General features: G+C 43.4%; 3 protein-coding genes across 4 annotated transcripts; all 3 read right to left on the bottom strand.

The window, feature by feature from the left end:
- Window positions 1-1482: 1482 nt before the first annotated feature.
- Window positions 1483-3526, bottom strand: LOC6545359. Its single transcript, XM_001972558.3, has 2 exons — window positions 3336-3526; window positions 1483-2756 (listed from the first exon to the last, which is right to left on the bottom strand). The coding sequence occupies exons 1-2, from the start codon at window positions 3481-3483 to the stop codon at window positions 1585-1587; spliced, it is 1320 nt and encodes a 439-aa protein (XP_001972594.1). The 5' UTR covers window positions 3484-3526; the 3' UTR covers window positions 1483-1584.
- A 1526-nt stretch (window positions 3527-5052) lies between these two features.
- On the bottom strand, window positions 5053-6467 carry LOC6545357 (calcium-binding protein P). 2 transcript variants are annotated; one of them, XM_015158457.1, is made up of 3 exons: window positions 6261-6467; window positions 6073-6201; window positions 5053-5423 (listed from the first exon to the last, which is right to left on the bottom strand). In XM_015158457.1, the coding sequence occupies exons 1-3, from the start codon at window positions 6373-6375 to the stop codon at window positions 5053-5055; spliced, it is 615 nt and encodes a 204-aa protein (XP_015013943.1). In that variant the 5' UTR covers window positions 6376-6467. The 2 variants fall into 2 exon arrangements, with proteins under 2 accessions (XP_015013943.1, XP_001972592.2); XM_001972556.2 differs by lacking the exon at window positions 5053-5423 and adding an exon at window positions 5465-6004.
- Window positions 6468-7336: 869 nt separating this feature from the next.
- LOC6545384 lies at window positions 7337-11442 on the bottom strand. Its single transcript, XM_001972555.3, has one exon. It carries the CDS (start codon window positions 11416-11418, stop codon window positions 7396-7398), a length of 4023 nt encoding a protein of 1340 aa, XP_001972591.2. The 5' UTR covers window positions 11419-11442; the 3' UTR covers window positions 7337-7395.
- Window positions 11443-16924: the final 5482 nt, after the last annotated feature.

Here is a 16924-nt window from a genome sequence, read left to right as displayed (position 1 = left end):
CTTTGGACATTGTATTGCACTCCATTTCATGTCCTTAAGCGGTATACGATTGCTACAAGTGTTTTGCAGCTAGCCAAACGGAAGAAAAGCATTTCATTTCCAGGGAATGTGAGCCAAGTTGGAAGTTTTATTGTTTCTCGTAGGGAGAATTCATTTGCATGGAAATCAGTTTTTAATTGGTAACTTTTTTTACGTTTTTCGTTGATTTTCCATTTATTTTCGCCCAACAGATTATGAAAACTTTTGTTGTATGAGTTTTTACAAATTCGTTTTATTCTATGTTCGAGAATTTCCTTTAATTATATTCATATTTTTATATGATCTCATTTTTTGCTGAAATGTGCCCTCTTTCTTGTTATTATTGCATATTATATCAAGTCTAGCAAATATATTATATGCTTTTATTAAGCCCTCAGGCATGCGATATCTCTCATAAATTCTCCGCCTCCTTTTCTCGAAACCCCAACCAGAAATTTCCAAACTCTATGTGCCCCATTCGATGATTACTGTCCACCAGTCTGTGAGGGATACTTGAGCAAATATTGCTTACCGCACAAGCTGGCATAAAAACATAATTTCGGCATGCCCCTTTCCGAATACACCGGCACCGACCTAAGCGAGCGGAAAACGGAAAATCGGAAAAACGGAAAAGCGCTGAGGAGCTGGTGGAGGAGTGCAGAAGTGGAAAGGTGGAGAGGGGGAAAGTGCGCTTCAAATCAGCAAATGGAAATGTATCGAAAGCACTGAATGGAGGGGGCAAATATTCATGATAATGCCAAGGACACAGCTCCACGCCGGGAAATGCCATGAAAAAGCCAGCGGAAAATTTAAGAAAATTCTTCACGACAGCCATTTTATGTGCGTTTCGTTGTTTTGTATTCCTGTGTGTGTGTGCGTGGCCCAGAAGAAAAAGGATTAAATCAATGTTGTGGAACAAATTGTGTTTTGTGAACGGCATGAAGGTAATGCAGCCGAGCCGTATTTGATATGCCCATTTCTTCCAGCGATTTTGCGCCCTCGCCAACAAGGCAATCGCATAACGAGGGTATGGCATTTCCCGATTCGAGACCCCAACGTGGGCGTGGCCCCGCCCCCGACATGACCACACACGATGTCCCATTTGATTTTGATGGCGTGAAGCCCACACGAGCGTTAATAATCTGAACACACACATACGAAAATGGCACAGATGGTTGTTAAAAGAATGGGCAAGGACGACTCCTTCATGGAAATTAACTTGTTAGGTTAACAAAAGACGTGTTCTTAAAGATTTGTTTAAGTTCGCTGAGCTAAATTGAAGATATATGGAAATTTAATTTCAGACATTTTAAAAATGTTCCGTAAATGTATTTTTTGGTATTGTAAAGGCCTAGGCCGAAACTATTTTGTATACAAATTTATATCTGGTAAGATCGTTTTCAAGAGGTGGCACATTTGCTAGACACTAAATCTTAAATCCTAAAATAACCTGAGTAATATGAATTGATTTTTGTTATTGCCAAGCCGCAGTTGTGTCACACAACCCACTCGGACTTTATTGCACTCACTGAAACGTATGGGTAATCGAACCGCCACCGCCCACATCTAAGTGAGCAGCTCATCCACCTCGAGAAGGGGGCGTGGCAAATGTCCGACAGCCCGGGCCAAATCCGCCACCGAACAGGCATACAAATAGCCCTTCTTCAGGTTACCCTTCGCGTTGCTTTTGTGCAGCCAGCTGAGCCACTGCACCTGTTCCTCCACAGGATCGCAGATGATATAGGACTCGTGGATCTGGGCCAGAGTGGCATGTGGGTTGTTGACACCCACCAAAGCGATTCCGCGGGTCGGATGGCCCACGTCGATGATGACGCGATAGAAGAGCTGGGGCACAGGCATCACACCTGTGTTATCGGCATTGGTGGTCAGGTGGAGGACTTTGCTGCCGGCCACCTTCATTTCGCCATAGATGCCCGTATACACATTGGCCGTGATGCCCGAACGGGCCACAAATTTTCTAGTGGAATCCTCCAGGTCGGCCCACTGGCCGCCATTGAAGCTCTGCCACTGGGGCGCCACGTTCATGTAGTTGAAGCTGCTCCTCTGCTGACTGGCATAGATTAGATCCGCTTTGGCCGTCAGATGTCCGCGGGACAGGAACAGACCACTCTTCACGTCAATGAGGCCGGGCACCATCAGTTTCTCCTGGTTCTTTTGCGAATAAATTTCGAACATGTCAAAGCCCGTGAAATGGCCGGCGGTGCTAAACTTCTGGCGTTTAACTTTTTTCTGGAAGTGCACACTCGCCGGTGTCAGTTGATGGTTGGCGTAGTGGGTGCGCAGGTGATTCGGGTCATGGCACAGCTCCATGGTGGCCACAAATCTGCCATCTCCGGTGTCATAGCCCACGCGATACAAGTTCGAGGTGGATGGACTCGTAGTGTTGCTGCCACAACTCCTGTTCAATCGCTCCACGGTGTACGGCATGGAGTGACTGCAGACAAAGTCGCTGAATTGGATTTTAGCCCCCATCCACTCGAAGGTGGTGTCCTGCACACACTTTACCCGAATGGAGCGCAGCTTCGCATCCAAGGACTCTCCATTCGCGGGCGCGAAAGGATTGCTGCAGTGCAGCTCGATGCTGGCGCCGTGGTCAACCTCTAGGTGGCCATCAGGATTGGGCAGCCAGTAGAGATTCGTGCCAGGGTGCAGGTACAGCGGCTGCACTTGGTCGTAACGAGGCAGATCCTCTTGCACATTCACTTTGCAGGGAGCACCTGATATGGGAAGATAGGCGTGCTAAGATGTGGGCAAAAATTATTGGCATACTTTTAGGCGCTGATATAAAAATGCTACATTTTTAACACAATAATATTATTATATGTATATAACAATTATAATAAATATTATAATATATATCAGAACTATAATATAATATTATAATATATATAGGAACTATATTGTATACATATATAGGAACTATAACATTAAAATATATATAAGAACTTTAATATATTATAATATATACACGAACTTTAATATATTATAATATATTATATACAATGAATTTAATATAATATTGTAATCTTTATGTACGATTTCATAAACCTTTTTAAATAATAAAATAAAACTTTTAGTTTTTAGCCCTTTGGTGTTAGTTGTTTTTACTTGATTTTAGTTTGTTGAAACAGGTGATATTTTTTTTTGCAAATAAGTTTCGGTGGTTTTTGTTGTTTCAATATTTACTTTTCTAATACAGTCTACTACACCTACAGTCAAACTGCTACTACTACAAACTTAGCGCCATCTCGCCTTTGGATAAATGTATTGTTATTAACTTTTGCCCGTTCAGTTACCTTGCTTAAATGTTGCTCCATCAATGTGCAGACCATCGAGATCTTTGATTATTTGGCCCACATCTGGAATGGGGACAACCGCCTCACGTGCCCGACTCTCTCTCAAAATCACGATCGTCAAAATCAGACCGATAAACTGAAGCTTCATTTTGTTGGCAGCTCGACCGGTGAGGGTGCTACCTAACCACCGACTGAATAATTTGCTTGGTGAACAGCTGCTTTTATATTCTCAGATTGTTGCTCAAAGATTCCGCTTCTCTTTCTCTTTCTCTCTCTCTCTTTCTCTCTCTCTCTCTCATTCTCTCTCTCTCTCTCTCTCTCTCTCTGTCTCTCTCACTCTCTCTCTCTCTCTCTCTCTCTCTCTCTCTCTCTCTCTATCGCTCTATCTCTCTGACTCTCTGACTCTCTTTCTCTCTCTCTCTATATATCTCTCGGTCTCTCTCTCTCTTTCTCTCCCTCTCTTTCTCTTCGGAAAGCCTTCTCTTCTCGCACACTAGGCTGTTTCTTTGCTTCTTTGTTTATATATCGCCGAGAATAAAGATAATATTATTGGCATTTTCTTGCGAATATTTGTATTGTTCGAGTAAAAGTGCTTCCGATTTGTTTCTTTAGGCTTATACATATGTAAGATCACGAATTCAGGTCTAGGTCCTACAAAGACCTTTACATTTGGTGATCCGCTATTTTTATAACCCTAAAATGAAAAGTCATAGAGCTCTCGGAATTATTGTGTTCTCAACTTGCTACTTACAATTCCATAAGATAAATAGTCAATTAATTTTGATATTTGCTTACTCAATAATCGAACAAATTTTTTGTTGAATAACCTATGGCTTACGATCAAAGTACAATGTATTCATACCTGGAACGCTTCACGTATCATTTAGTTAGTCATATTCAAAAATGCAAAACGATAGTTTTAGCGTACATTAATTGAAATTTACATTTAGCGTTTTAGACTATTTGCCTAGCCGTATGAGTTGTAATCGTTGTAATTGTTATTATTGCCAGCATTGTTATTGTTATTGTTATTGTTATTATTGTTATTATAGTCGTAGTCGGGCCGCGCTGTAGTGTAAGTGTTGTAGGGATTGTAATTGTTATAGGTGGGATAAGCCCCATTTGCTCCGTAATATGGATTGGAGTTTAGGCCCGCACCCGTGGCCGCCCCAATGCCCATTGGCAGGATTATCAAGGGCTCCACAATAACGCTGGTGCCACCCATAGCTCCACCTCCCTGGGGCATCATTGGCATCATGGGCATGGGTCTGAGCATCGCTTGTCCCATGTACTGTTGTCCCATGTACTGTTGTCCCATGTATGGTTGTCCCATGTACGGCTGTCCCATGTACTGTTGTCCCATGTAGGAGGGATAATACGCCCGCCCCGGAACTGGTACATTCATGGGAACAGGACCGGGATACGGCATCGATCCTGGCATTGGCATTGGTCCTGGCATGGGACGCATGGGAATCTGTCGTGCCGATCGATTGTGGAATTGTGGGAGTGTGGCCTCAGAATCTAATTCGAGATCATTTATCGTTTCCCCCTGAGAAGCTGCCAAAAATAATAGCAATTAATGTGGGCAACAGCGAATTTGAAGGTGGTGAAATAATGGTAGAAAGGACTGCGTCTGGTATAAAACTTTATAACTTTGGTTTTAAAACAGTATTAAAGATCTTAGGAAGCAGAATAAAACTGCATAACTATAGCAGTACTAAAAGGGTAAGTTAATATTGTAATTATTGCTGCAATAACCGGGTAGATACGGATTGTAAAATGATGAAGGGTAGTTCCCAGCTGAACGGCCATAACATTTCATGTACGTTGGATAGGACATCCCTACGGAGAAGTAGAGCCCAGGATGGCCCCAGTTGGGCTGTCCTTGCAGGGCGAACTGCCTGTTGGCCTGGTATTGAATCGCGTATTGCGGGTTGGGCTGAGGTGGAATAGCGTATTGTGGTGCAGCTTGACGCGGCTGCTGCATTGGAAACGGTGGACGAGGTGGTGGATAGCCAGGTGGCATTGGAGGTGGCATCCCCACGGGCTGATAAGACATTTGCGGCGTTCGCCGGAAGCGGTGCAAAACTGGTGAAGATATAGAAACGCAAACAAAAATTATAGAAGATCCTATCTAAAGCTCCTGGGCTTTTAGCCAGCTACTGTGAGGTAGATTAAATAGTTATTAGTTGATGAGGGATTAGCTGATCTAGCCAGGGGATAGCCATATTGACCATATGCACTTGACCGCACTCTGGGATAGCAGTTATAGTAGCAGGGCGGAGTGGGAGGAACTAGTTGTGGCACACTGGCCGATCGCTGCTGCGGATATGAAGGTAATCCCGCTCCAGAATTCGGGAAACCAGGATAGGTGCAGGAATATGGGTAGAGGGGACTGACGGTACAGGGAGGACTTTGTCCTCGATTCAGCCAGGGATTTGGCTGTTGAGATTGTTGGGAACCATCTTGTACAATAACCAGAACATTGGCCTGCCGTTGCCCTGCATGCGTGGCCAATATATCGGTGTTAGCGAAACCGGTCAGCAGTTCGAAGTCATTATCCCCATTATTCCGATTGAGATTCGTGGAGGTGCTGGGTATGATGATGTTGTTTTGGGTGTTGGCAGTGGTCTGTGTAGTGTCGATGGTGAAATCGCTGGCCGTCTGATCTGAAACGGATCAGTTAAAAGAGCCAGATTTCAGTGTGAATGAAGATGGGAAACAATCTCACACGAACCTGATTGGCACTCCGGATAGGTGCCACATTGCTCTCCTTTTTGCTGATCTGGGCTTTCGCAGGGAACTCTGGATACAATGCATTTCTGACCCGATATACAGTCTATATCATTACAATTGAGACCAAATTCTGTATTGGTAGTGGTGAATTTTGTAGAATTATTCCCTTGTCCTGTTTCACTGACTTACTCCTGTATCCTTGGACTACAACTGTTGTGGCTAGTATTAAATATAATCCAAAAAGATCCATTTTCTCTTGTAAAATTTCGAAACAAACTAAGCTTTTGAGCCCCAAATCCGTCATATTTATATCATTCGAATATTCATGCTTGATGAGTTGCGATAATGATTATTCGCAAAATTAAATCCCCGAAATATAACCATTAATGTTCTGACTCATTCTCACACGGATCAAATTGCATAAAACAGCTCTATTTGAAACTTTTGCTATGGCTATTGAAATAATATACATTACATTAAAATTTACACGATTAATAAGTTACTGAGTTAATATTTAAGCGGGACTACGAGTAACGGCTATAATTATATATATATATATTAAACGGTCTTTGAACTAATCAAAGTTCAAGGCATATACTATAAGCATTGCCTAACAAAATAATTTACACATCCAACCTTGATAGAAATTACTGATTAATTGAAACGAAGTTTGATAGTCATATTACATTGTTGAATCCGCAACAATCCTAAGTGAATGATTACTCGACAAATGTAATCAAGACATGCATGTTGGTTTCTATCTGCCTCGTTTTTGGCTTTTACCTTATGTTAACCCCCTGAAAAGTCCATTATAATCATTAACCAAGCAGGAGTATGCTTTATACGATTGTGTTACGATAAGATAAACAAAAGAAACCGCTCAAGTAGTACAAGGTATTTCCTTAGCGTCAAAAGGTAATATGAAAGTCACTGCCATGGGGACTTCGATTTGGGCCAAGGGACCGCCTTTTGGGCCACTGGAGCAGCAGAAAAAATGAAGGCTTTGGAAAACGTGCGGCACGTGAGCAAATAGTCCAATGGCAGGGTAAATAAATAGCTATAGCCCGGCCATAAACGATAACGCCAAGCATTTGATAACCTTACTCTTATCAATATCTCCAACATGCAATAAAATCCAAAGAGAACAAAAGTGAAACGTGATTTCTGTGCTTTATGGCCCATGAGAACTGAATTTAAACGTGCCTTTAAGCATTTGCCCAGCGGTTTCCTTTACATAAAAATCCAGTTTGCTATTACATATTTTTTTATTGGTTTTAAATTAAGAAATTCGTTATTTTTCGCCTTTGTACACCCACATAATGTCTTAAGCACCAAGGACTCCTTCGACGTGCAGATCTTCTAAAGGTAGGTCTTTCACTACAGCAGTAAAGTCCTCCACAGTACAGGCATATGAATAGCCCTTCTTTAGGTCCTCTTTGGTCCAACTGACCCAACTCAGTTGGGCGCCAATGTCCTGGCAGATAATGTACTCCTTTTCGATTTGCTCTATGGTGGCATGCGGATTGTTTACTCCAAGTAGAACAATGCCCTTTCTGCTCTCGCGATCGATAATCACGCGGAAGTACAACTTGGGCACTGGAATCAGACCATTGTTGTTCTCATCAAAGTCCAAATAGAGCTCCCTTTCAACGCCATTCACATCCGGCAGGGTGGACACACCCCATGTGCCCGTATAGCAATCCACTGTGATATTTTCATCGGCCACAAATTTTCTCGCACTATCCTCAATTCGTTCCCAGTTGCCGCCATTGAAGGTCTGCCACTGAGGTGCCACATTCACAAAGAAAAATGTCGCCTGTTGAGCGGCTCCAAAGACAAAGTCGGTCTTGGCAGAAAGGTGACCCCGAGCCAGGTAGACATTGCCACTGATGTTGAAGTAGGGTGAGGCATCCATGCCCAGAATCTCGGAAACCGTGATATTCTGCCGAACTTGGGTGTACAAAGTGTTCACATCCTTGCCGCCGTAAAAGTCGCCAGGTATAAAGCTTGGTCTGGATACAGATCGCTGGTATTGGTCACTCCCGGGGTACAAGACATGATGCACATAGCGTGTGACCTCGCTCAGTTCATGGTGACACACGTCATAGGTCTGCAGGAAGTCATCACTCGAGGAGGACGACAGCTGGAATCCCACTTCAAGCAGATCGGTGCCACCATTGCAAGGACGACCAGAGCGACGAGCCGTGTATGTTGGCCAGGATGTGCAGACAAAGTCCTGCAGCTGGTACAAACTGCCCATTGTGAGGAAACTCTGCTGTTGCCAGCATGTTGCATTCACGAAGGTATAACCAGAGAAAAGTCCACTGAAGGACTTGATGCAGTGAAACTCTAGGGCCTCTCCATGTTTTAACTGAACTATTCCCTCATGATTCGGTTCCAAATATCTCGCATAACCCAATTCACTCCTGACTACAAACAGAGGAGCCGGATCTTTAAGATCGCCGTTCACTTTAAAGCTGCACACTTCATTTTCCAAGATCTGATTACTCACACCAAGAATTCCTGTTGTGTGTAGTTGGTCTGTGGGCAAGTCCTTTACCACTTGGATGAAATCTTCTACAGAGCACGCATATGAGTAGCCCTTCTGCAGGTTTGCTTTGTCCCAGTCCAACCAATCCAACTGAGCTCCCACATCCTCGCAGATCACATAGTCCTCCAGGGCCTGCGCCAAAGTTATATGTGGATTGTTTACCACAACTATAGCAACTCCCTTGCGACTTTCCTGATCGATAACTATGCGATAGAGGATCTTAGCTACTGGCAGTTGTTTGGTCTCGGCATTTAGATAAAGAGGTGTCTGGACACCTTGTGAATTGGGCAGAGTTGAAACGTCATAGCTGCCGGCATGTACACTCAAATTTAGAGCCTCATCCGCTACAAATTGCCTCAAACTGGATTCCACGGCAAGCCAATTGCCAATATTGATGCTTCTCCACTGGGGAACTGCGTTGATGTAGAAGTGGGTGGCTCTCTGGGCGGAACTATGGACGAAATCAAGACGAGCAGCCAGCTGTCCCCTGGTCAAATAGAGATCCTTAGTGCTGTCGAAGTACTGACTGGCATCCAATCCCAGGGCCGTACTAAAGGCATCCAGCTGGTGCGATTGACCATAGAGAACATTGACATCTTCGCCTGAATAGAAATCACCTCGGAGATAACCAGGTTGCGCCACACCCTTTTGGTAAGCCACATTGGCCGGAGTCAGTTCGTATCGAGCGTATCTGGAGATCTGTTCCTGCTGATCGTAGCAAAGCTCAACATGGCTAAGAAAACCGGCAGCCACATCGAAGCCGATCTGCACCAGATCCGTACCACCTTCGCAAGATTCTCCCGATCGGACTGCCTCATAGGTGGGCCAACTCTGACAGACGAATCCTCGGATGCTGACCCGCTGTCCTTCGGCCTCGTACAATTGATCACCAACACAACGAGCGGTCAGAGCTGTGTACCTATTAAATGGTGATACCAGTGCTCCAGTGCAGTGCAGATCAATGGAAGATCCTTCTTCCACGGTGTAAAAACCACTTTCATCGGGCAGCAGCCAGCTGAGCGCTCCTTGTGGTGTTAGTAGTGGAGCAGGGTCCTTGAGGTCACCATTTGTACTAAACCTACAGGGATTGGCGATGGGATTGGCAGTAGTCACTGGAGGACTTGCAGTTGAGGTAGACGGTGAAGATGTGGAAGTCGATTCCTCGGTTGATGAAGTTGGTTCTGAAGTGCCGGAGGACGATGTAGTTGAACTAGGTTCCAGAGTGGTGGACGAGCTTGGTTCTGTTGTGGGTGCAACTGTGGATGTAGGTGCTTCAGTGGTGGGTGCAACTGTGGATGTAGGTGGTTCAGTGGTGGGTGAAGCAGTAGATGAGCTTGGTTCAGTGGTGGGTGAAGCAGTAGATGAGCTTGGCTCTTCGGTGGTAGAAGGAACGCTAGTGGAACTAGGAGTAGTAACAGGATCAGTGGTTGATGGGAGTGCGGTGCTAGTAGTTGAGCTCGGTCCTTCAGTAGTTGTGGAACTGTCGGTTGTCGAAGGCTCAACAGTGGTCACGTCATCCAATCCAAGGACTCCATTTGTGTGCAGGTCCTCCAGCGGCAAGTCCTTGACCACTTCGATGAAATCCTCCACGGTGCAAGCATAAGAATAGCCCTCGTGCAGATCTTCCTTGTACCAAGTCAGCCAGCTCAGCTGATGGCCAATATCATCGCACAGAATGTAGTCCTTTTGGATTTGCTCCAGCGTTAGGTAGGGATTATTAATGCCAATTAGCACAATGCCATCACGAGTCTCCCGATCGATAACCACGCGGAAATAAATCTTGGGCACTGGGATCAAGCCATTGTTGTTTTCATCAAAGTCCAGATATAGCTCTTTCTCAATGCCATCCACATCGGGAAGGGTTGAAACTCCCCATGTGCCGGTATAGCAATCTGTGGTGAGATTGCGATCGGCCACAAATTTCCGAACACTTTTCTCCACTTTCTCCCAGTTGCCTCCGTTGAAGGTCTGCCATTGAGGCGCCACATTGATGAACAGGAACGTCGAGTGCTGAGCCGCCCCAAAGATCTGATCCGTTTTGGCGACCATGTGTCCCCGAGCCAGGATGCGATCGTCACTAAAGTTGAAGTAAGGGGAGGCATCCAGGCCGAGTATGTTACTGATAGTGATGTTCTGCTGCACTTGAGTGTACTTGACATTCACATCCCTTCCGCCATAAAAGTCGAGTTCGATAAAGTTGGGTCGCGCCACTCCGTGCTGATAATCGTAGCTCGATGGATAGAGTACATGGTGAACATATCGTGTGGCCTCCGCCTCGGCATCGTGGCACAGTTCGTAGGTCTGCAGGAAGCCGCCATCCTCCACCTCGAATCCCACCTGGACGAGATCTGTGCCTCCGTTACAATCCTTACCCGAGCGAAGGGCATTGAATATGGGCCAAGCGGTGCAGGAAAATTTGTCAAACGGATAGATAAGACCATCGACCAGGAAGTACTTATTCTGCAGACAGGTGGCCGTCACCTGCGACCGATTTACAAATGGGGCTGCGAATCCTACTCCTGGACAGAACATATCCAAAAGTTCACCATTGACTAGACGCACTGTATCCGTGGGATCTGGCACAATAATTTCGTAGGAACTGTGTCGCGAAAGGAGAGGAGCGGGATCGTTCAGATCACCGTTCACCTTAAATTCACAATCCCCGCGCACTGCTACACCTTCATCGCCCTCGGCGAAGGACTCCGGCAGGATGCGAGGCAATCTTCCGGATACTTTCACTGCACTGCTGGCGACCAGCAGCGCCAGGATCAAAACCGAGCAGCGATTGCTCCACATCGCTATGTCTCAGCTCACGTAATGCCAAGTGTGGAACATGCGTAGTTCCCTCTTATATGGACTACTTATCGATAAGATTACTTGGCATATTGCGAGCGATTAAAAATAAAGCCATAAATATCACAAAATTGGAAACCAAACACAAGCACAATCAATGCTTAGCTGAAGATAACGTTGAATTATTTTTCCTCAACTTGAACAATTTATTTATTAAGTAACGGATTAAGAAAATATTTTAATCCCCTTCTGATGACTAAATAAAATGTCCACCGCAATGGTCAATCAGGATGTTTTCTATAAAACTTATTCGCTACCATGTTATTCGTGAATAATTGTAAGTTCCTAGCCATCAAGATTCCTATCGTGCCCCATACATTAACCTATAAACTGAGGAAATTACTCAGACGTAATAAGCCATAATCTATTTACCATAAAGTTAATTGCGAACAGTTTTCAATTGATGTTGTATTTTTACTATTATTGGCTACTAATAAATTAATTGAATATGGGATTAATATACAAATCGCTTAATAAGAGCAATGAAAGGAAAATGAGTTGGAAACGCGTTTAATTGAATTAAGCCCGGATTGAAATTGGTAGGTTTTAAAAGGAAAACCTCAGATGTAATATAGCTTCGGAGGATTTCGAATTTTTATTGATTGATTCACTTCCCTACGTGTCACATATGTTTCAAATTAATTAACTTATTAGGCAAAAGCAACATTTGTTATTGAAAGCTTAAATGCACTCAATCAGCATCAACGGCAGACCAAGCCCAGAAACATTCATACTGACCAAATCAAATAAATGTTGGGTCAACTGATGGCCACTACCGAGTGGTCAGGGACACCATGTATATATATAATATATATAAACATATAAATATATGTACATGACCACTGACTAATTTGCAGCACTGTTCGTGCGTGTGAATTTCGGCAATCGAATGATGCTCACCGTAGTCGACATTCCTTTGGAATTGAATGTCTGTTGCTGTTCTCCGGAAACGAACAAAAAGCTGCATGTAAAACAAATCATTAGGTAATTGAATTTGGTTAGGAAAAATACAATTTATTCGCATTCGCAGCTGACAGCTGCTACGCACAGGAGGCCTGTCAATGAAATGCAATATATGTGTAGACAAATGTCATGCGAATTGAATGGCAATGTTGCCATCAAATTATGTACAGGAGAAAAATTAAGATAAGCAAATAGAAAACGAAATATTCGTCGGAAAATGAAATCACCAGCAGCGAATGAAATACTCTGCAGAACAGAACTGTATCGCATATGATTGGCATTATAATAATGTTCAGAATAAGTCACAAATCTTTTAATTGTTTAAACTAAGACAGCAATGATTTGCACTCCCTTTGATTTAAAGTGAAACGAAAAGAATATAGACGTTCTTCTTGTAAATATTAAAAGCCCAAGCCTTTAAAGCTGCGCACAAATTATAGAGGTTATTTAACAGGCTCCATTCGGCATATGCACAATGACAATGTCGTGTAATTGTCATAATTTCCAATATGCAAATTTGCAGTCGCCTTTTTTCCTGGCATGGACATGCCAACAAGAGACTCGCATTAATCAATTACAATGCTGGGCTAGGTGCTAGTTTGGTGCATGGACGTGACAATTCGGGCATAAATCCTGATATTCAATAATTTATGGCAACTAATGGAAAACACATGGCGCAATATTAGTTGCGCTCACCTTGCATCCATCGCAGAATTGCAATTAAAGAGATGACTAAGGGGCGCTGGGCGATACAAGCATCTGGCAATGTTAATTATAATTTTCCATTTACACTTCTTTTCAATTTCCCGCTCGCCCAGGATGCTCGGCTCAATTAAAAGTGCATTAAGCCACGCTCAGCCAGTCAGAAGGTTAAGGCAGCCAGCCAAGCCAACAGATTGCTCTCGAAAGGATTTTTATTCGCCTGATTGCAGTTACTTAATGAAAGTGCATAATTCGATAGGGTCACTGCAGTCAAGGCAGCAGATGCTTAGGACAAGGATTGCTGGGAGGAAATTATTGATTTTCTATAGGTTGCTGAGCAATTTCAGAAGGTCTTAATCACCGAATGTGGCACCTTGGAAGGCGAGAAATGTATCACTGAGAATATCTTAAAGGTCAAACTTCAAACTTAGCTTTCAATCTGAAATGGTTGTTTTGTAAGCCTTAAATAATGATTATTTAGCAGTATTTGTCTGCTTTGCGGGCTACTTTCTAATGGTATTAGGTCAAGGTTTTGTAATACATTTTGGAACTCAATAAAGCACCCAAAATAAGCTTGAATTCGGATGACTTTAATCCACAAAAGTCCAGCTCAACTCTTTAAGTACAAGCTGTTGGTAAACTGGCAAACATGCTTGTTCGGTGCCACCTCAATGCTGCTCTCTGTTTTTTTTTTTTGCCTTTTCCGCTTTTCGAAATGGAAAAGTTTCTTGTATGGAATTTCGCAGAGCACGCATACGCCGTGTGGCCCAAAGTCGATGCGGCATTGAATAAATGAAGACGAGTGCTGGCGACGGCAATGGAGCTGGTCAAAACGAGGCTGCCACTGGCAATGGCGGATAGTGGATCGCTGAGAGTGGACAGGGAATGTGGATGCCACCACCGCCCCCACAAGAACAACAACACAAACAAACAGGCGGCACTCAAGTGCAGAACGCCAAACGAGCACCGCCGACTGCAAAAGACAGCGACCAGCGAGAAAAGCGCAACCAAGGCATTTTTTAAGCTTTTTTCTGTTTTTCGTTTTTGTTTTTGGTTTTTTTTTTCCTGCTGGGCCATATTTAAATTGATATGCCTGAGATTTTTTGTTCGGTGCGGTTTTACTCTACGCTGAGCGCAAGGAAATTTTCGCCGCTTTCCTGCCGTCCTTTAACCGAAACATTTTAATTTAAATGCTGAAACGTGACAATGGCGCCGAGCCGGAGTCTGAGGATATGAGGTTGTCTCATGTGTCGCGCTGTCAGTCAAATCTGAACACATACTCTATGGGCAACGCGGAAGTGAAGTCCACAGACTTCATGTCTCTGGGCCAAGAGATAGTTTCCTGGCCTAAAACTTATTTTATGCAAATAAAGAGAGTTTGCCGGAGAAGTTGTGGCTTTTATGTGCAAACTAAGAAAGTTCTTGGCGTAAATTATTCTTTTATGCAAAAAGTATTTCGAATAAAATGAAATTTGTGTTTTAATTACGTATGCAAATCGCGCTGAAGTCCGTATAAATCGAATTATTTAATACATTATGAAAATATTATGCTTCATTTGCACCATCTTTTCTAATGTCCTTAGAATTTTTCGAACCATGTTTTGAAGAATGCATTTCAACGAGGATACTTTAAATTATTAAATTTTAAATACCAAAAAAATCTTTAAAAAAATTTAAAATACATTTAAAAATAAAATAAAGTTAAAGGAATTCTCTCAGTTGTCAAAATAATTAAGAACTCAAAGTGATTTAAATTCAGCGGCGTCGGCTGCAGGGTATTCAGGCCACCAGGGCCCGTTGGGCCATTTTTTCGGACCCCATGGTCAAAACCCGCGATGTTGGCCAAGTGGATTACCAGCAATATCCAAAGGGGTGCTTGTGCCAGCGTTCAGTTGACAAACGCGAAGGAAAAAAGGCCGAAACGCTGTTAAATTATGCCCGCTCAAAAAGAGTTGAATGACGTGGGGAAATGGTACGAGTATATGCGGAGATAGGATGTGGGGCACTGGACACATATGGAGGGATCGGGGTGATAACGACGAGCCTGTGGTTACCACAGCTCAAGTGCCAATTAATAAGTTTGCCTTTGGTATGAATGAATGGCAACCCTTCCGGGCAGCCCTCGTCAACTCAACTCGTCTGATTGCCGCTGAAGAGTTTGGGATTCAGATTCGGTTGGGGTTTTGGGTGGGGGTACGGGCCCCACGGGCTGGTCAGCCTTGCGTGCATGAATTATTCAAAGAAAAGGATATTAAAAGCACACAGATCCGCACAACTACATGCATGCCCATGAACACATGTACTTCGCGGAGTATCCTTTTTATGGGCCACACCACTTGATTCTGGAGCGGACGAGGATGCGCCTGAGTAATTGGAAGTTTTTACTGCTGCCTCGTTTGCTTCAATTTCGTGTTCTCACATTTTTTTTTTCCACCAAGTGGCATTCCTCACCGTTGATGGAGCAAATTTTAATGAATAATGTGCGGACACACGCGTTGTGATAAAATATTTATGACCCCTTCATCGGCTCTTTAGGACAGAAACTTCGAAAGGAATATTTCGGGTGACGTGGCGGAGCGAATATTACTTGAGAAATTGCGAAATTTATATTTCGATTTTACGTAATTAAAAACGCAGTAACGAAAATTAATATAGATGCAAGAAACCCATTTTCCTGACACTTAAATTAAAGTATTAAATTAAATTAAAAGTATGGAACCACTATAATTATTTTGTTAATTGATGTATAACTTTGAAAGTTATTCCGTCATTAGCATTTGCCTCTTTTAATTCGCTCGAAAAATGATTTATTATTTCCTTACACTTACTTATCTACGGCAAAAATATCCATGCAGCCAACAATGCGACTCAATAAATTACCCATTGTGTTTTTCTTGTTAATGCATTTTATTGCGAGTCCCAGTTCTTAATAATTCAATTTATTGAGAACCCGTGCTCATTTTCATTCAGTTTTCTGGAGCACAGCGACTTTTGTTTCCCTCCGGTCGATAAGGATTCTTGAGAATTTCCCATCCTCGTTTTAACATTTCAATTAGCATATCGGTGTGGAAGTGCACGTAGTTATATATGTATACATGATGCCCCGAAAAATAATAATAAATAATATGCTCGGGACTCGCTGAATAAAATGAGAATGGTAACAAAGTACCAGTAGTAATATCAGAATTTTCTCGAGCGCATTGTTGCCATTGTTTCGCTGACTGTTGTCTGTTTTTCTTTCACTTGAGCTGAGCTTGTTTCACTTTCCGGCTCTGCCCGTGGGTCCCCATCCCCTTCCCCTTCCCCATCCCCATATCTATCTCCATCTCCTCCACGGGATTCTGGGTCCTGTTCCTGGACAGGGTTCTCCGGTGGATCCCGTTCCCAACATTGTCTGTCTGTTGATTTTCAGCTGGCCATGTTCCACTGCACTTGCACTTGTTGTTTGCCGGCAAATTGTTGTTCTGCTCTGCTCTGCTCTGCAGTTGCTATCTGCTGTTTCAGCTCACCCGCCAGCGTTTAATTCAATGTAAACGTGCTAAAGACCCTTTCAGCATTCCACCATTCTGCCGTTCAGGGAAGTCTACCATTCTGGCCTGGGAAACAACAAATGTTTAAATTGTTGCAAACAAGAAGCGATAGTGTTGCAGCCTTTTGTTCGTCGAATTCGAGTGGAATCAACGCAACAGTTACGAAGCATTATCAGATGCAATGTCATAATTATCGCTTGTTTTCACATCTTTATTGCATACATCGTGGCTCGTCACACTTCCCAATTTTCCAT

Source organism: Drosophila erecta, unplaced genomic scaffold (assembly GCF_003286155.1).
Source record: "Drosophila erecta strain 14021-0224.00,06,07 unplaced genomic scaffold, DereRS2 tig00000021-arrow-pilon, whole genome shotgun sequence".
Taxonomy (NCBI): domain Eukaryota; kingdom Metazoa; phylum Arthropoda; class Insecta; order Diptera; family Drosophilidae; genus Drosophila; species Drosophila erecta.
This window is presented reverse-complemented; position numbering and strand designations above follow the sequence as displayed.